The sequence below is a fragment of the Megalobrama amblycephala genome, linkage group LG3 (assembly GCF_018812025.1).
Source record: "Megalobrama amblycephala isolate DHTTF-2021 linkage group LG3, ASM1881202v1, whole genome shotgun sequence".
Lineage (NCBI taxonomy): Eukaryota > Metazoa > Chordata > Actinopteri > Cypriniformes > Xenocyprididae > Megalobrama > Megalobrama amblycephala.
Genome location: NC_063046.1, coordinates 38936595 through 38957605, shown reverse-complemented (window position 1 = coordinate 38957605; position 21011 = coordinate 38936595). Strand labels below are relative to the sequence as shown.

General features: G+C 38.0%; 1 protein-coding gene across 6 annotated transcripts in view; it reads left to right on the top strand.

Annotated features, from left to right (window-relative positions):
* The window catches only part of zmp:0000001168 (signal-induced proliferation-associated 1-like protein 2), a 65343-nt gene that overhangs the window by 17741 nt on the left and 26591 nt on the right, over positions 1 to 21011 (top strand). For 4 of the 6 annotated variants that reach the window (XR_007183942.1, XM_048183234.1, XM_048183233.1 and 1 more), the window contains exons 2-9: positions 5687 to 7200; positions 10271 to 10395; positions 11028 to 11216; positions 12673 to 12847; positions 13296 to 13399; positions 17802 to 17959; positions 18038 to 18641; positions 20678 to 20952. Coding sequence is in view for 5 of the 6 variants with exons in the window: in XM_048183234.1 (XP_048039191.1) it covers positions 6168 to 7200; positions 10271 to 10395; positions 11028 to 11216; positions 12673 to 12847; positions 13296 to 13399; positions 17802 to 17959; positions 18038 to 18641; positions 20678 to 20952 (2663 nt within the window). In the remaining variant the exon portion in view is untranslated. Of the gene's footprint in view, positions 1 to 182; positions 407 to 5686; positions 7201 to 10270; positions 10396 to 11027; positions 11217 to 12672; positions 12848 to 13295; positions 13400 to 17801; positions 17960 to 18037; positions 18642 to 20677; positions 20953 to 21011 lie in introns of those variants that run through there. The other 2 variants (XM_048183235.1, XM_048183237.1) reach the window with 2 other exon arrangements.

The window sequence follows — 21011 nt, the reverse complement described above, 5'->3', positions numbered from 1 at the left end:
TGTGTGTGTGAGTGAGAGAGAGAGAGAGAGAGAGAGAGAGAGAGAGAGAGAGAGAGAGAGAGATGAAACCGTCAAATCCTCGTCGTTCACCTTTAAAATACATCACCGCAGTGCTCGCGTATTGGAGCCTCACTGGCGCGCGCATCGGAAGGGCTCGCTGCACCACTGCACCTGTTCTCGAGGTTGCAAATCACAGGAAGTCGCTGTGCAAAAACGGCATATTCGTCGAGCTAGGTTTAGCATAAAAGACGTCAGTTCGACAAGAATTACGCGAGGGAAAAAACAGACTAGACAGCTGTCAGACATCGCTTTGTTGTCGGTGAGTTTCATTCGAGACCGCTATTTTTGATGCGAGTGACACCAAATGCCACTGATGCAATCGGCATGAAGACAGTAGCTGCGTCCTGTAAGTGAGAAAGGATGTGCTCATTTGCTTCTTTGTTCATTTGGTTACTTCGTCCTGTTCCGGTTGGCATTGCTGAAATGTAGCAGCCAATGATTCATATCGTTTTCTAATCTGTGCGAGCAGCCTTTGTTGTTGTTATGAAATTATTATTGCGCTCATGTTATTGTAAAGAGATACTAATTGTGAAAAAAATAATAGGTTTGTTTTAGGGTAGATGAGTCTGTTCAAAGGCAGGCAGATTATTAACTGCATTCACACAGCTCTCAATGCACATCCATACTGCCCTCTTTTTTAGCGACATTTGGATGAAATGTAGTGCATGGATGCTCATAAGAAAGAAACGGCACATCAGCACAAAAACGATGCGGAGAAAGACATGATATACTCGGGGCGGTTCTAGGGTCAGTGGATATTCAGGGTTTAGCCCAGACATCTGTGGAAGAGCAGAGCCATCCATTGATTAAATGTTGGAACATGATAGGGCCTATAGCGACTTCTGGCTATTTAATGTTGAAGGTTTTTATTTATCTTTATTAGGTTCAAACATTAAACATTACTGGAGCTAAAACTAGGACTCACAGACGTTTAAATAAATCTCAGAATTGTGAAGTAAAAAAGGTTGGTGGGTTTACCAAACTTTGCAAAGTTCATGGCATATTAAATGTTTTTTTTTTTTGCAAATGGCCTCGCTTGTGTCTAACTATATTCTGCTTTGTTTATGAAATATAAGGTGCTTTTTACATCTGACCAAAACGCATTCTGTAGTGTCTTCGATGGCAAGCCATTTTATCCTAAAAAGGTCCCAGCATTATTGGTGATAATTCAGTAGTGCAATTTTAGACATGTAACGCAGTTTTGACTTGGGATGTACATGTATATGGACCTTTGTTGTCATATCTGTCAGACAAATCCAATACTGTGTCTGTATATATACTGTGTGTGTATATATACTTTTTTTTTTTTTTTTTTTTTTTTGCCATAGACTCAGTTTTCTCTTTATTTATAATGAATTATTGTGTAGTCAGCATCTAAGAAAAAAAAAAGCATTAAGAAAAAAAGCAGTCCTGGTATCGAATCTGTATTGGCTTATATGCAGAATTCAGTTATCAGAATCTGAAACAGCAGTAGGTAAGGAATGTGTAAATTCAAATTTAAGCTAAATTCAAGCTGTCTAATGGAAATAAGACATTTAGGTTATGATTAATTTACTTAATTAACTGTAGATATCTATAATTCAAATATGATTTGTCAAAACTAGTCATAATTCAATTTTGAGGAGTCAGAATTATAGTCAAAAAAAGATATCTGAAATTATTAAATTTAGTAAGAATTATTAGAACTAGTAATAATTTTAAAGAGTTAGTTCACCCAAAAAGGAAATTTCTGTCATTAATTACTCACCCTCATGTCGTCCCAAACCCATAAAACCTTCGTTCGTCTTCAGAACACAAATTACGATATTTTTGATGAATTCCGAGGGTATCTGATCCACACATAGGCAAGAGTATCATTGCACCTTTTGACGTCCAGAAGACATTGTTAAAATAGTCAATGTGACTACAGTCACATTGTCTGTCAACCTTAATGTTATGAAGTGACGAGAATACTTTTTGTGTGCAAAACAAAACAAAAATAACGACTTTATTTAACAATTTGAACTGTTGTCATACGCAGTTGACGTAGTGAATGCAGTTCAGTGCTTCCGAGTGTCGCCCCAAACATCCAGAAAGGTCTTAAAGACATTGTTAAAATAGTTCATGTGACTACAACGACTTTATTTAACAATATGAACTGTTGTCACATGCATGCGTCATGCTGCTCACGTGTGCAGCATTGGCCAATACTGCACTGCGTTCACCACATCAAATGCATATGACAACAGTTCATATTGTTAAATAAAGTCGTTGTAGTCACATGAACTATTTTAACAATGTCTTTAAGACCTTTCTGGATGTTTGGGGCGACATGAGGGTGAGTACCTAATGACAGAAATTTCATTTTTGGGTGAACTAACCCTTTAAGATCTTTACAAGTGAAATTATGACTAGTTAGAATCGCAATATGTATATAATCAAATTCATTATTTCTAGTAAAAATGTAATTAAAGACATCTACAATAGTAATTCTTACTAGTCAGAATTGTATTTTAGAGCTCTCTATTCAGCTCATTATGGTAATTGCATCTCATGAATATTAATAGGGGCCAGGCGGTAAAGCGTTGTGGGCAGTGAGTAAGTCCAAGAAGGCAGGAGTCCTTGTGCAGCAGGAGTTAAAGCAGCTGCAGGGCATTAACACTGAGTTTGCTGTATCTCCAGGAGTCGGCTAGACTCAAAGTATGGATTGTACAGTAGTATTTTGTTTTACATTGAAAATGGATGGATGGATGGATGGAGGAATGTTAAATATATATTCTCAGAAAAAATCGTGTGCCAATATCCAAAAATGACAACGTCTACCCTAGGCAAGATTTGGAAAGAAAGAGATACAAATTAAACCGATACAGTACAAACAGTTTTGTTTTCCATATGATGAAAACAAGTAGAAATTTGACTGAGCTCTATAATAGAAATTATGTTAAGTCAAAATACCATTTTTACTAGTCAAAAGTCATAATGTCGTAATTGAGATCAAAAACATATATCTGTATTTTAATTCAAGAGCTCTACAACGGCATGTTTGCTAATAAATGTTTTTATCATTGAAAATTCAATGAAAGAGCTTTTTTAATAGTCTTTCAAATTCAGTTGTAGAGCTCATGAATTCGATTTTTACTTGTCAAAATTGAATTACAACAAGTAACTCTGTTGACATTAAAAGACAAAACTGCTTTCCATAGTATTCAGGGTCATTTGAACAATGGGCACCATAATAATTTAAATGAGATTTAATTTTGTTGCTGAATAAACTATTGCACATGTGCCAAACTTTATGTGTGACAGACACTATATCTGACAGAGTAGACTGTAGCTCTGAATGAATTTATTAAAACAAAGTTATCGGGCATGTTTCTGTGATATTAATCTTCTTCTCCCTCCTTTCCCCAACAAACCAGAATGCAGAGATAGAGATCCTGAAAGAGAGTGTGAGAAAATCATTAAAAAAAAAAAAAAAATCATGCAATATGGGCTAAAAAACCTGGCAAACAATGTTGCATATTTTATGAGTACTTTCCAATGTATTGGCAAAGTTTGCAGGAAGTCCCCTCCTCCTGTGAGCAGAGCAGCTATTGTGCAGGTCAGCTGGGTGGATGTGGTCTGATGTATGGCATAGTCTGTATGCTATTTTTGACTGAAAGGAAGTGTATAAAAATGAAAACCGTTCTACCTTAGCAACCACATGTTTGTGCTAGCGTTTAGATAGGCCTATGATTTTTTCTTTTTTCTTTTTGCAAGACACGTGCATTATTTGTTAGATTTATGTTTGTGTCAGGTATTACATGACCAATTACACAACTACATTTATGTTTGTGTCAGGTATTACATGACCAATTACACAACTACATTTATACATTCAAAGTTTTTTGCATATTATACAAAACATGCAAACAACATTGAAGTTTTTGTTGTTGTTGTTGTCGTTGTTCTAACTGTGAGCAGCCCCTTGATCAAAACAGCTCGCTTATACAGTTCTTTAAAACAAATCATTAGTATGTCAGTGTGTGTATATCAAGAATAGGGAAAGTTTTAATTTTGGCGGTTTCACCACATCAGAGAGCTGGATTAGAGATTATTAATCTTTTTGGTTAGTGGTAAGAAGACAATCCAGCTGTGTGTGTGTGTCTGAGCTGCGCCCTGTACTGACCCATAGTGCCGATCTGACAGATGCGTCGCTTATGCAGGGTTCACCAACTGCTAGTGAAAGTTAACACTTTTTGAGAGAAATTTAAACGGGACCTATAATGCAAAATTCACTTTTATATTGTTTTTGAACATAATTATGTGTCGGCAATGTGTGTACACAACCACCCTATTGTGCTATTGTACACTATTAGCTGAGTACACAGTCCGCCATGTTTATCTCCTCGCCAGAGCATTTAAAAGCAGCATTTAAGTAAGAAATGCATTCTTATTAAAGCTACTAAAGTTATTCAGTCAAGCATGTTTTTGCTTCAACTCAAAAACTCATTTATAACATGGCATAATAAATTATCTGTGGGGTATTTTTAGCTGAAACTTCACAGACACATTGCATATTGCTGGGGACACCTGAGACTTATATTAAATCTTGTAAAAAGGGGCATGATAGGTCACCTTTAAATTGAAGAAGGTGGAAATTTATTACAGTGTATAAATAACTTCAAGGGTTAGTTCACCCAAAAATGAAAATTCTGTCATTTATTACTCACCCTCATGCCGTTCCACACCCGTAAGACCTTCATTAATCTTCAGAACACAAATTAAGATATTTTAGTTGAAATCCAATGGCTCCGTGAGGCCTGCATAGGGAGCAATGGACACTTCCTCTCTCAAGATCCATAAAGGTACTAAAAACATATTTAAATCGGTTCATGTGAGTACAGTGGTTCAATATAAATATTATAAAGTGACGAGAATATTTTTGGAGCGCCAAAAAAAACCTAAATATCGACTTATTTAGTGATGGCCGATTTCAAAACAATGCTTCAGGAAGCATCGGAGCACACATGAATCAGTGTGTCGAATCTGCTGTTCGGAGCGCCAAAGTCACGTGATTTCAGCCGTTGGCAGTTTGACACGCGATCTGAATCATGATTCGACACACTGATTCATTTATGATCCAATGCTTCCTGAAGCAGTGTTTTGAAATCGGCCATCATTAATAAGTCGTTATTTTGTTTTTTTGGCGCTCCAAAAATATTCTCGTCGCTTTATAATATTAATATTGAACCACTGTACTCACATGAACCGATTTAAATATGTTTTTAGTACCTTTATGGATCTTGAGAGAGGAAGTGTCCATTGCTCCCTATGGAGGCCTCACGAAGCTATCAGATTTGAACTAAAATATCTTAATTTGTGTTCTGAAGATTAACGAAGGTCTTACGGGTGTGGAACGGCATGAGGGCAAGTAATAAATGACAGAATTTTCATTTTTGGGTGAACTAACCCTTTAAAGCCGTTACCACTAATATCCACACAGATCTTTTCACATAATAAAGTATAAACAGAACAGCAGAATTTCCAACAGCATCTAATGTACTGACATACAGCCCAAGCATAAAGTGTAATTTACAAATGCTATTTATATAACATCTATTATTATGTAGAAACTATAAATAACCTACATGTCATTGTGTTTCAGGAATTCAGTGAAGGATGCAGCCGTGGTCCCTGAGGGAAAAGAGCTTGTGGTTGGCCATGAACGGAGAGTCTCGACGAGGTGTACCTGACTCAGAATAAACCCGACTGGGAGTCAATAGGAGGTCCAACTTCAATCAATCCACATACAATCTGCTGGGGTTTGGCCTATAAATATTATTAATGATTAGAGCACTGTTGTGTATTAGAATTTAAAATGGTTAATGAGAGATTGAAATCATATCTGGAGCCTGTGCGGCTGTTATTTTATTCCAAGGCAGAAGGTTGCGCTCAGCCCTTCTGAATATTTTAGTGAATGAGGGAACCTATCGAACGGTGCTCTGCAAGGGCAACTGAAAAGTGAGAGTTTCCCACAACTTAAAATCATTAGGGCGTCATGCAGTCAGACGATCTCTTCATCCGCAAGTTCCGCAGGCAGAGTCCACGCCCGCCCCTAGCGAGAGTGAGTTTTGACCCCAAGCAGGATGGTGGAAGCGTGCGGACACGAGTTGTGGCCGAATGGCCCCCCCAGGAGAGAAGGAGAGGGAACAAACAGTGACAGCGTCACACCCAATGCAGCTGCGCTGAATCTAAGGACAGTGGGTCGTGGACACATAATGCAGCGCAGCAACAGTGACGTCACCCTTGGCGATTTGGATTCAACAGGGCAGGTCGGGAGGAAGTTGCTTCGAGCAGGGGGGGACAAAACTGGGACTGCGGGGCAGGGAGAGTCCCTCCACCGGGAATACGGCAGCCTCTCCTCACTGGAGCGACAGACACAGTCCGTAGATCCTGGAGCCGAAGAACAAGGCACTCTCAGTCCCAATGCCTTGCGCTTCAGAGATCCGTTTGTTCTTCTGGGGCTGCAAGAGGCACCTCCTGAGCTGGACGGCTTGTATCAAGGAAACTGTTCTCCAGCAGTAGACACTTCAAAACCGGTCAAGCCCCCGAAACCAGAGGGGCTCAGTAAGAAGGCCAAACCATCCCCTCCACAGGCCCCTCAGTTTTCCTGTGAACAAGTCCCAGGCGGTGCTTGGGTGCGCAATTTTGCACACTATGACGTACAGAGCATCCTCTTTGATCTGTCGGAGGCTGCCACCAATCGGGACAGCATTGGGCGCAAGAAGAACATCACATCTGGTGCATCAGCTGCCTCTCAACTCCGTCCGCTCTCACAATCCACACCTTCCTCAGTTTCTCAGGGTGGAGGGGGCAGCACGGGAAGTGGGAGTAGTTCGGAGGATGTAGAGCAGTCTTTGCTGGATGAAGGAGATGGGAACGATAATGATCTCCTGCTCAGCTGTCCTCACTTTCGGAATGAGATGGGTGGCGAGGAGAGCGTGGGGCTTGGCCTGCACAGCAGGTGCAGGTGGAGGAGTCTTCAAAGCCCCAACGATGCTGTTTCCGTGTTAGAGGAACCCAGGGAGAGCCACGTCCAGCCCCAGGGAAAAAGTAACTACTTCATAGAGCATGCAGACCTTGGGGCTCGTTACTATCACAAATACTTCTACATGAAAGGTGAGAGTGTGTGTGCTGAACCACTTTTGCTTGTTTGCTCTTTTTGAAGAATCATATCACATACTCGTTTTCATTGCATAGTCTATTTCACTCTTAGAATAAATGTGCAAAAATTTTACTTTTAGGTGTTGCAACAGCTTGGGCACTAGCCTTAAAGGAGTGGTGCACAATCCTGTTCCTGGAGATCTACCTTCCTGCAAAGTTCAGCTTCAACCTTGATCAAACAGCTAATCTGAAGCAGCTAATCAAGATCTTTAGCACTTGATAATTACAGACAGGTGTGTTGGAGCAAGGTTGGAACTGAACTCTGTAGGTAGGCAGATCTCCTTGAACAGGATTGGGTACCCTATAGGGATGTCTTAGTACCTTAAGGGGTACTACTACATACTGTGTATCCACTCTAGGCACTAGTATGCACCTTAAAGGGACATCTTTGTACGTTATTTACCCCTTAAAGTTTCATAGTAGTACTTTAAGGCAGGAGTTCCCAACCACATTCCTGGAGCCTCCCCAACACGGCATGTTTTGCATGTCTCCTTAATCAAACACACCTGATTCTGATCATCAGCTCATTAGTAGAGACACCAAGACCTAAAATGGGTGTGTTAAAGTAGACATGCAAACTGTGCAGTGTTGGGCAAGCTCTAGGAACGTGGTTAGGAACCCCTGCCTACTACATATAAACTGTAAGGCACATGTGTCAAACTCCGCTCCTGGAGGGCCACTGTCCTGCAGAGTATATCTCTAACTAGCTCCAAAACACCTGCCTGGACGTTTCTAGCAAAACTGAAGGCAAGCCTGCAACCTTAGCTGAAGCATAACGCCTGCTAACACTGCAGTACTTAGGGAAAGAGATAAGAGGTGTTTTTCTTTTTTTTTGAATGGATGTCAATGGAGGAGAGGCTTTTCTACGCTGAATAAACCACTTTTGTGAGGAAATGGCTTATCATTTAATGACTCGACAGCCCATCGGCTAATCTTCAACATGTTTGCTCTTAAACACTCATTTTGGATTGATCTATTTTTAGGGTTTACAATGAAAAAAATGCTGTTTTATAAGAAAAGTCACAGGCAATTGCTCGACAGGTTTGATTCAGTTTACGGCATTTCTCATTCATTTCTATTGTATCTGCAATCAGTGATTGACTGTCACGCAACTCTGAACGTAATTCAATGAAATCAAGGCTGTAATGTGATTGGTTATCGTTGCACACATGATCCAAGTTAGTCATTACGCTTTCTCCAATGGTAGAGCCACAGAACCTCGTATCTCCCAATAATAATGCTGCATTCACGCCACCTCGTATTTACCGGAATCTTGAAATGACAACACGTGACATTATATTCGGAGCTGTTCACGTCCTTGGACTGGGAATTATGCGTTACCATGGCACCACTATCAACGCCTATGAATCTACAGCGGTTAGGTGGTACAGCGGCCACGTGGTACATCTGGGAGCTCTCAGAATTACCCAGCTTACAAGCTGTTATTACGAGCTCTACGAAGACGTGAATGCTTTTTACAAGCTAGAATCTTGTAACTACAGGAATTACGAGGCCGCGTGAACGCACCTTAAGACAAATAATCTAGTAATTCTGAAGACCTTGATTAGCCGGTTCAGGTGTGTTTAATTAGGGTTGGAGCTAAACTCTGCAGGACAGGACTGAGTTTGAAACCTCTGCTCTAAGGTACTAATATGCACCTTTTAGGGATAGAGAAGGTACAAAGTTGGCTCTTTAAGCCCCAGTGACAAGCTGTTGTAAAGGTGTGGCTTTTGCACATTTTTCTGAAAGTGTTGGAACCATGTCTGTTATTGCCTTTGTCAAACCAACATACTGTTATTATATATTTTTTGTTCTTTTGTATTTATTTGTCTTCTAAGACAAATATTTCTGACTGTAAAGGTCCCTGTGATGCAAAAAAGTTTAGGGAATTACATTCAAATGAACTATTAACACTAAACAACATGCAAATTGACCCATAACAGTACAACAGATGGTGCAACAATCACCATTCACATTCAATGCAATGAGTGGTTCAGAATAAAGCTGTCAGTCCCTAACATTCTGTCTTAGACTTGCTTTTGTGATCCATGGAATAAAACATAAATATATATATATTTTTTTTCTTTGGTCATACACAAGCCAAGGTTAAGTTAAAATAGTAGACTTGTAGTAGACCTGTGTCTGCAGTGGTCAGGGAGACTGCTTGTCTAGATAAAGCAAGCAGCACCTTCAGTTAGATGTGATGAGGGGCACCTGTCTTCCTCTAATTTTGGCTTTTTATTTATTATCAAAAATATGCCTCTTTTGGTTTCTTGATATATAATTGTATTTTTGCTGAGTATAATTCCAAAATAACTCTTACACATATATTTTTTTAGACATAAAACACTGTACGAATGCGTTACTGCAGTGGTTCTCAGGCAGAGAGTACGGATCAACAATTTTGATGACTCATTCTCCACTTCAGAGTATTATCACATTTTCTGTCTAATCAAATGCCAGGATAGGATTGCAGAGGATGCGCTGCACAAATATAAATAATAAAAAAAAAAAAAATTCAACAACACATCACATTACTAAAATATCACTGTAGAAACAGTTGCATATTAAATCTAAAAGGAGGGAATCTATTAGCCTTAATTTTTAATACAACTGTGGCTGTAACAAGCTGTCAAGTGCAGCTTTGCCAGGCTGTGACATAGACAACGCGCTATTGGCTATCTAGTTCTGAACCTGGACATATACAGTATGTACATAAGGACCAACACAAGTCTGATGTCCAAGTATGTAGAAAAAAGCTCAAAATAAATGCAGGTGGAACACAATTCACTCTTGACTCTTGACACTATCAAACACAGTAGTTTGGCCATCATGTATGCTTATTCATCTCAGTAATAAGCCATTAAAGGTTACACAATCATAGTTTAATATTCTGGTGTTTGTTCATATTGTTTTCACTCTCACTATTTATTTATTTATTTACAGAATTTTGTATTAATTGTAACTCTGTTAATTGTCAACATTTTGTATTAATTCTTAACCTTTTTTCCATCTTGTAATCCAGACCATCAGAATTTCTTTGGCATCGATGATCGTTTGGGGCCAGTGGCTGTCAGTTTTCGCAGAGAGGAAAAAGAGGGATCAAGTGGGTCCCAGTACAACTACAGAATCATTTTCAGGACCACTGAAGTAAATACAAGACTCTCTCACACACAGAAGAAGTCGAAGAAGACATTTTGAAACATTTTCACTCATTCGTTTAAAGGAATTATATCCTATACTTTATCATTTTTATTTTTTCCTTGAGGTCCACTTATGTTGCTACTAATTTCCATTAGAAAAAAATATTTAGAAATTAGACACATTTCCATCCTCTGTCTTTACCATTTTTTTGTTTTGTTTTTGTTTGGAAAATCATGAGAAGATCAAAAGAAAGTTCAGTTTCATTTATTTTAATTACAAAAAACATATAGCATTACATTATTACTTACTGTACAAAACCTGTCCTTAGACCCTAACTTTGTACTTTATATAGATTAAGATGTGTATTCAACTTTTGACAGACAGAAAAATAATTTAGTGTCTTTAAAAAAAAAAAACATCACTACTGTGACCTCTCAGAAGGAAAAGGTTCATTTTAAAATTAAAACTTTGTGGTTTTACAGTTGCATTCTTTAATTTTTATATAATTATGAATACAACACAAATACAATCAACCTCATGGGAAAAATAAATAAAAAAATATATGATATAACCCCTTTGAGTCTACATTATATCTTTTGCTGTCATTAATTAGTCTTGTCCCTGTCATTTTCCTGCAGCTGAAGACCCTGAGAGGTTCAATCATGGAGGAGTCTGTTCCCTCCGCAGCACGTCACACCACGCCACGTGGCCTTTCACCCAAGAGACTGCTGGAGTTTATTTTGCCTGAGCTCAACCTACATTGCCTCAGACTGGCCTCCACGTCCCCTAAAGTTAGAGACACACTCCTTAAACTGGATGAGCAGGGGGTAAGTGATTTTACATTAAGCTGCTTTCTGCCGTTCTGGCGAACTGACAATTTGCAGGTTACTGAAAGACTATTAGAAATAGGGTGCATACAGAATGCATGCATATATATATTTATATGCATGTGTGTATATATATAGACACTGGCAGTCAAAAGTTTGGAATAATTAAGATTTTCTCTTCTGCTAATTAAGGCTGCATTTATTGGATCAATAATACAGTAAAAACAGACATTGTTAAAATAACTGTTTTCAATTGTAATATATATTAAAATATAATTTATTAATTTGATGGCAAAGCTGAATTCTCAGCATCGTTACTCCAGTTTTCAGTGATCCTTCAGAAATCATTCTAATATACTGATTTTTATCAATGTTGATAAAAGCTGTGCTGCCTAATATTTTTGTGGAAACCTTGATACACTACCATTTAAAAGTTGAGGTAAGATATTTCTTTTTTTTATATAGAAATTAATACTTTTATTCAACAGGGATGCATTAAATTGATTCAAGTGATGGTAAAGACAAGTATAATGTTACAAAAATAAATGCTTTTTAAAAAAAAAAAAATGCTAATTTTTAAAAACGTTCTATTCATCATAGATTCCTGGGAAAAACACATCATAGCTTCCACAAAAACTGTTTTAATTGTTGATAATAAGAACGGTTATTAATAATTGAGCACCAGTAATTATTCATAGTCATTGAGCACTGAATCAACATATTATAATGATTTCTGAAGGATCATGTGACATTGAAGACTGGAGTGATGATGCAGAAAATATCAGCTTTGCATCACAGGAATAAATTTGAAATTTGAAAATATATTCAAATAGAAAACAGTTATTATAAATTGTAATAATATTACACAATATTACTGTATTTTTGATCAAATAAATTCAGCCTTGGTGAGCAGAAGAGACTTCTTTCAAAAACATAAAAAATCTTCTGAATGGCAGTGTGTATATACAGTATATACGTGTGTATATGTATGTGTATAGGCTTGAAAAGTGTTGTTTTCCTCAATGTTACACTGTCAGAAAAAAAGGTACGGCACTGTCACTGAGGCTGTACCCTAAGGTACAAAAGTGAAAAGGTACATCTTTGTACCTTACTTACCCCTAAATGGTGCATATTAGTACCTTAAAAGTACATATTAGTACTTTGAAAGTGCATATTTGTACCTTAAAGGTAGTAGCTTTTTATTAGTAGCTTTATTAGCAGCTTTTTACCTTTGTACCTTAGGGTACAGCCCCAGTGACAGCACCGTACCTTTTTTCTGACAGTGTACCATATTTCTGAACAGACTGTAAAAAATAAACTTGCGCTGCTTGTGCATGCAGCGTGAAAGAGGCTTAATGAAACAATGAGGAAGAATGGTGTTGCGCGTGTAGAAAACAAGTTGGGGAAGTAACTGTAATTTTATCCTTGTTAATGTGTTTTTTGTGTGTGTGTGTAGTTGAATTTCCAGCGTAAGGTGGGGGTTATGTACTGCAGAGCAGGACAAAGTACTGAAGAGGACATGTATAACAATGAGAGTGCTGGCCCAGTGTTTGATGAGTTTCTGGACCTTCTTGGAGACAGAGTGCGACTCAAGGGCTGGGAGAAATACAGAGCTCAACTAGACACCAAAAGTGAGAAAAAAAAACTCAAAACACCCACCCACACACACACACATTTTTTAAAGAAATGAATCCTTTTATTCAGCAGGGTTGAATTAAATTCATCAAATGCGACAGTAAAGATGTACATTGGTACAAAAATAATCTATTAATCTAATCATTTGAAATTTTCTATTTATCAAAGAATTCTGAAAAAAAAAGAAAGTCTCACGGTCACGGAAAGCACAATTGTTTTCAATACTGATAATAATAAGAAATGTTTCTCATATTTTATTTTAAATTGTAATAATATTTCACAATATGACTGTTTTTACTGTATTTTTGATCAAATAAATGCAGCCTTGGTGAGCATAAAACATTAGTAATCTTACGTTCTATATGCAGAATTAGAAAGATGAGTGTAAATAACAGATTTTGATTTGGTGTGTAATAATAGTGTTTGTGTGTTTGTTATTTGCAGCTGACTCCACAGGAACACACTCACTGTATACTCGCTACCAGGATTATGAGATCATGTTCCATGTCTCCACCATGCTTCCATACACGGCCAACAATACACAACAGGTAACTCACTGAGCCTACAAACATCCCATTAAAACTGAGCACCACTGACAGGCATTTCTAAAAACCATTACTTACCAAATGAACAGGACAATGATATGAATAATGTAACTATTAAATAGGATCTCATACTATGTGCAAATGGTAAATATAAATTTGTTGAATTGCTTATCTTTAATATTGTTTGTCAAAATATAATAGTAAAGAGATGACAAGTGTCACTGGCAACTTTCGATAAATAGCCCTTCAAATTTTTATTTATTCAAGCAAGAGACCTGGTTAAGGTTGCACCAGCCATTAGTAATTTCTTACTTAAACTGGAACGTAAAGTCCACACTAGAGGCTTAGTAACTACTTGTTAGTTTGTAACAAACTCAGTACTTTATTTGGTTGCACTGTTTGCTCTTAAGGCAGCCAGTAGGTCATAAGCTCTCTGTAAAGTAATGCATAGTCGCATAATATGACGTTTACCCTCAATATTCCAATAGCAGCCTTCAAATACAGTACGGGAGCAGAAGTTGTATTGAGATGCTGTGAATTAAATACGAAAATGAAATACAATACTACTTAGTCGTGATCATAAATGGTATTTTTATATGTAGCATAAATAACGGACAGAAACTGTATTTGAATTGAATAAGCATCAATGATGGCCAAACACAGTACATTTATTTACGGGAGTGACAACCGCATTCTATAACCAAACTCACACCCGCAAATTTTCAGGATTCACAACCGCATTCTCACAAAATATGCACCGTGTGAATTGAACCGGACTGGACAACTAGTTGTCTGTCACGTCATACTGTGCAAAGTGGTTTTGTGAGTGGTTTCACTTTCTGTGAGTTAAATCGTGGGAAATATGAGCTGTGTGTCATCTGAAGGTTTTAGATCCAGCCACTGTTCTCCACCATAGCGGCTCCCAACTGTTTTCTGTTCTATGCCTGACTCATTTGTATGGGGGTATTTTTGTTCCATTATTCTAAGTAAATAGATTATGACCTACAAATAAATGTAAAGAGATTCGCAAAAAATAGTCATATGCACAAATAAATGGAAATTCACAGAAATGAATTAAATTCACAAAAAAATAACATGAGATTTGCTAATAAAAAACATATTCACAAGTATGTTTTTATGTCACAAGTTGGGCTGTCAAACGATTAATCGCGATGAATCGCATACAAAATAAAACTTTGAGTTTGTATAATATATGTGTGAGTAATGTGTGTAATTAATATGTATATATAAATACACACAAATTAATGTATATATTTAAGAGAAATATGTTATTTATGTACAAAAAATGTATTTATATATAATATAAATTATATGAAAATATAAATAAATACATATACTTTTAAATATTTCTCAAATATATACATGGATGTGTTTGTATTTATATATACATAATAATTACACACAGTACACCCACATATATTAGGCAAACTCAAACTTTTATTTTGTATGCGATTAATCATGATTAATCGTTTGACAGCCCTAGTCACAAGCACAACTCTGCCTGGCATTCATTTGTGAATCGCTTTCTGTACATTTCATTTCTGAACTGCAGCACACAGCAAATAGAAGGCATTATAATTATTATGAACAAAGGACCACATTATTACGGTCCATGTAAATGCAGCTAGCTACTCCCAAAGAACCGTATTCCACACTTGCATAATACCATGTATAAAACCAAATATGAGCCTGAATGACCATCAGTGATGTAACAGCACGAGCCTCAGTGGATAATGCAAATAAAAATGTTGCAATGCTGTAATATTTTGGATGCTATATTGTATTATATTATTTGTGTGATCAAGTGTTTGACTGCTGGACATTTTACTTTTAAATGAAATGCATAATCTAAAAAGAACTCAGGTATATCTTCTCTGCAAACAATGGTAACGTTTAAAAATTAAAATAATCCCATGATTTACTCACTCTCAAGCCACTCTTCTTTTTAGAGGAACACAATTGGAGATATATTAAAAATTACCTTGCTCTCCTTCGATTTATAATGGTAGTGAATGGGGAGCGTGTTTTGAAGCCAAAAATAAATGCATCCATCTATCATGAATATAATCCGGACGGCTCCAGGGGGTTAATAAAGGCCTTCTGAAGCGAAGCGATTTGTTTTTGAAAGAAAAAATCTATATTTAAAACTTTATAAAGTAAAATAACTAGTTTCCGCCCATCGACCGTACGCATACCGCGCAAATGCGCAATGTATGATGTGGGATGTAGGAGTATCGTAAGCTTAGACGCCTCTCACGATTTAAACAAATAGGGCTGTGCAACAAACTCAAGCTCCTCTTCTCTTATATCAAAATCCACCAACATTTCTCTTTAAAATTTTTAGTTTTAGACTTATAATTCATGACCGTTGTTTTGTTTTGCTCAATCCTCTGTGCTTCCGCGTTCGTCATTACGTCATGCGTCGGGTCAGAGTTCACTCTTTCGATGCGTACGGCCATCTGCCGGAAGCTAGTTATTTTACTTTATATGGATATTTTTCTTACAAAGACCCATCGCTTCATTTCAGAGGGACTTTATTAAACCCCTGGAACCGTTTTTTTTTTTATGATGGATGGATGCATTTAATTTGGACTTCAAAACACGTCCCCCATTCACTACCATTATAAACCTTTGGAGAGCCAGGATATTTTCAAATATATCTCCAATTGTGTTCGTCTGAAAGAAGATAGTCACCTTGAGGGTGAGTAAATCATAGATACTCAAATGATTCACAAATGCACAGAAACTGATTCACAAATGAATGCCAGGCAGAATTGTGCTTATGACATAAAAACATATTTGTGAATATGTTTTTTATTAGCAAATCTCATTTTATTTATTTGTGAAATTAATTCAGTTTTGTGAAACTCCTGACATATATTTGTGGGTCTCATTCTATTTATTTGCGCATATGATTATTTTTTTGTGAATCTCTTTAAATTTATTTGTGGATCAGAATCTGTTTATCTGGAATAATGGAACAATTCTATTTCCATACAAATGCCGTCATGCGCGAGACACTGCAAAGGACTTCAGATGCGAGTGCAACGGTAAAGGCGTCAGGCTAGGGCATGTTTACATTGAAGCTGCTGTCGGTTAATGAACTCGCGGCTGAATTGGACTCTGTCGTGTCAAAAGTGATACAACTTTTCAGTTTTATGGATGTCACCATCTTTGATGTTACTTTGGTCACTGTCGCTATGAGAGAACATGGATTTGACTATCATTGCACCTTCATACAGACAGTAGCCTATTCGAGACACTACCGTAAGTTGCTGTGTGAGCGGGACATTTTGAGACTCACACTGTAAATAAATGCGGTTGTCAATTCCAAAAACTGACATTGTAAACGTAGCCATACTAATACAAAAAAACTAGAAATTACATTTATTTATTATGACTGATTTTATTTGACATGCACAACATGGGCCGGTGCACACAGCGGCGCGCTGTTTAGGACGGGTTTGTGTTGAAGAGGCACTAACAAAATTGTAATCTATTCACAATCACATAATGTTCTCTCTCTTAAAATGTAATCGAGTGTGAATGTCAGCATTATCATAGGCTATATGTCTAAAGAATTGTAGTCTGTTGGGTAAAAAGAGAGCTTACTGATGCATGCAGTTCAGTCAGTCTGCTATTTTATTCCAATGATCGAGGATTCCTTAAACATTTAATTTATAGAGAGTTGAGAGTTACGCTTCAACTAAGGTCAGTGGTGCAATGAAAAAAATATTTAGTAGTTTATTCACTACATTTAGAATAAAAATGTCTTTCTCAAGCAATTCAGTGCAAGTTAAAGGTGCTATAGAGGATGTTTTGTTTTTTACATTTTTGCAATATTACTTGAAACTGTCTTTACTAACTGATAAAAGACTATTTATTAGGTGCACTGAAAGGAATAATATTAATATACATCATCTGTGCACGAGGTAGGGCCTTAAAAACATCAGCCAATCATGGCTCTCTGGCTTGTCAATCACTGCCATGACGTTCCTTGTGAGAGACGTGCGCGCTCCAGTAACTTTCCACACTCCACAGGAGCCGCATGCAATGTTTTTGTCAGGAGACAGGAGTAACAACTGCAGATTATGAGTTACCTGTGGTGAGTCCGACATAATGAATCCACTAACACGACACAGCGAATGCCGGTGGTAAACAAACACTCGTGTTCCAATACTCGTGCACGAGTTTTGGGAGGCGTTCCCTCGAAATGAGCTGTGAAGGAGGGGGGTTGTTCTTACGCATGCGCTCATTTCAAAAACTCAGTAACAGTCTTTGGTTTCTCAGTCGTCGAAAACATCCTCTGTAGCACCTTTAACTAACTAACACTATTTTTGTCCACATAATAACTAAGTTTCTCTTATCTCTATTTCTCTTCTAGTTACTGAGGAAGAGGCACATAGGGAATGATATTGTCACAATAGTCTTCCAGGAGCCAGGTGCTTTACCCTTCACCCCCAAAGCCATCCGTTCTCACTTTCAGCATGTATTCATCATTGTCCGAGTACACGAGCCCTGCACCGACAACACCTATTACAGGTGAGAGAGTAAACACATATAAACACATATAAAATGTTATCAAAATGTTAAAAATTTCTTTATCTCCACCTTTTTCAGAGTTGCAGTAACTCGTTCCAAGGACATCCCTCTCTTTGGTCCTCTCTTCCCTAAAGGTGCACGCTTCCCACGTTCCTCTGCCTTCCGTGACTTTCTCCTTGCCAAAGCCATTAATGCAGAGAATGCAGCTGAGAAATCGGAAAAATTTCGCTCTATGGCCACGCGTACACGGCAAGAGTACTTGAAAGACCTGGCGGAAAACTATGTCACCACCACACCCATTGATTCTTCCACCAAATTCCCGCTGCTGTCACTGGGCGGGAAGCGCAAAGAGAAGTTGAAGGGAGCTAAAGGTGCAGAGCTTCATAGCGCAGGCGCTTTAGTGTGGGCCGTCACCGTCATTCAGGGCGGTGAGAGCAACGGTCTTAGCCTGTCCTGCCTGCTTGGCGTGTCAGCGGAGTCAGTCGTGCTCATAGAGCGATCCACTAGAACAGTCGTGTTCAACTGCAGCTGCCGCGATGTCATCGGTTGGAAAGCCGTGACCGAGATTGGAGCACAGGGTGGCCTTTGCCTGGATATCTTCTACGAGAGAGGCGAGGCAGTGACCGTGACAATGTTGGACAGCCAAGTTGAGGATATTAAGGAGGTTGTCCAGAGGCTGGAGGTGAGATGTAATGCAGGATGCAAAGCTCTATTTCTTATAGTTTATCTATAGATTGTGCTTCATGACAGCACAATATTGCAGTAGACAACTGGAAAGTAAAACTGCTTTGATGAGGTAAATTCACTAAACTGCAGCACTTAAAGTGCCCCTATTATGCTATTTTAAAGGGTTCTTATTTTGTTTTGGAGGTCTCCCACAATAGGTTTACATACATCCAGGGTCAAAAAACACTTTTATTTTCTCGTAATATTCATTGCAGCATCACCTCTTTTCTCAAGAAAAGTGTCTGAAATGGTTAGATCAAGGATCCGGTCTCTCTAAACCCCTCCTTTCCAAGAGCCTACTTTGCTCTGATTGGTCAGATGGCCCACTCTGTTGTGATTGATCTACTGCTTACAGTGTGTGTCGGAAACAAAACATCCTTTACCATATTTGAATTTCATCTCCTCAGAACTTGATACACAGTCATATGAACAGTAACAATGGCGTTGTTTTTACCGTATCAATTCCCAACAATAACAATTGCAGAAAAAATAACATTACAATGTCCAGAAATCAGTTTCAATTGTACATTGAGTTTAATTTATCATGATTAACATGATAATTTCATCCTTACATCTTTCATAACATAATATATTGTTAGTCCCGAGATTCTGAATGATAATGGTGTGGTGGTAGAACTTTTGTTGAGCATGTCAGAGAGATTCTGGGTTCTAATCAGCTCTCGTATAGTTTTTTTTTTCTTTTTCATTAAAACCAAAGATGTTCATCAGTGATTATATGTCAAGAGCATGGACACATTTGTGTGCATTTTGTTTTGTGATTTCACCGGAACGAACAGAGAGTCTCTGCAACGGCGTTAAGCGATAGATTGAAGCGCTCGTCTGTGTGAAGTGCACAAGTGCCAAGAGAGCACAGTTGCTTTCCGCCACTGATAACAGCGGCAACGAACACTCAGCATGATTTAAAAAACAACACATTCCAGTGCCAGATCGTCTCTTATTTAACAAACAAACTAAATGAATGCTCTGGTAGTCAAATGGAGATTTTTCATTTGTATTAGGTACATCCATGCCGCGAGATGTTTCAAAAAGTGGTGGGGACATGTCCCACCTGTCCCACTCGCAAATTAAGCCTATTCTAGGCCGAGTCCTTATCCTTTGGAAGTGCATGCGGATTTGCTTTCGCAGCGCATCTTCTCTAACATGTCGACAAAACGAACCAAACTTTTCCAAGCCTCAGCTAGAACTGCAGTGTTTGAGGGTGAGTCAAAGTAGATGTTGTTCATTGGCAGCCAGTAAAGACCATAGGTACGCATTATGCAGATTTGTTTCAAACCTACGTAGGTTTGAGCAGTAAGTAAGACTGGAATTACTGATGACTCATTTCAGGCCGTTCAGAATTGGTTCTTTGTTTTGGGGGATAATAATTCCATTTATCGTGCACTTTGATCTTTAAAATTTTGCAGGCCTTTTACTTTCACAACTAGCTATATTACATACTGCATCAAAGGTAAAATCTGAATAAGCATAATAGAAGCACTTTAATCCCATGAATTGTTAGCACTATGGAATGAGGGATTTGATTTCAGAACATATTGTTTGGTACAGCAAATCTGTAAAGTGAATACTGTTATTGTGCGTGTCAAAAATATCATAAAACAGTAATATTGTAAAATGTTATTACAATTTAAAAGAAATGCTTTCTATGTTAATATAATTTAAAATGCAATTTATTCTTGTGATGCAAAGCTGAATTTTCAGTAGCATTACTCCAGTCTTCAGTGTCACATGATCCTTCTGAAATCATTCTAATATGCTGATTTGAAACATTTCTTATTATTATCAATGTTGAAAACAATTGTGTTGCTTCATATTTTTTGTGGAAACCATGATAAATTTTTTCAGGATTCTTTGACAAATAGAAAGTTCATTAGAACATTTATTTGTTAAGTTATTTCTTGATAATCTAGTTGAGACTTTTGTTTTGCACTATGCCATGTTAACATGACACTTCTATACTAACTCCCCTGGTAGCTGGTAACACGAGGCTGTGAGGCGCGTGAGATCACACCCCTGCGGGACGGAGTAGGTCAGCCTGGCTTCCTGATGAGTGAGGAAGGCTTTGTAACTGAGCTGCAGCGGTTTGGATATGCAGAGAGCGGTGGGTTGCAGTTGGGGGCTCGTGTTGTTCGTCTCTGTGGTCAGGTCCTGGTCCACCTCAGCCAGGAAGAGAGGAGCCGACTCCTCCGCACGGCACAGAAGATTCACATCACCGTCATTCCTCCAGACGAGAACGGGAAACCACGCAGGTAATAGAGGTGATGGCTTATTTGCGTGTGAAAGAAGGTGGACGAAATGGAGAGATGAT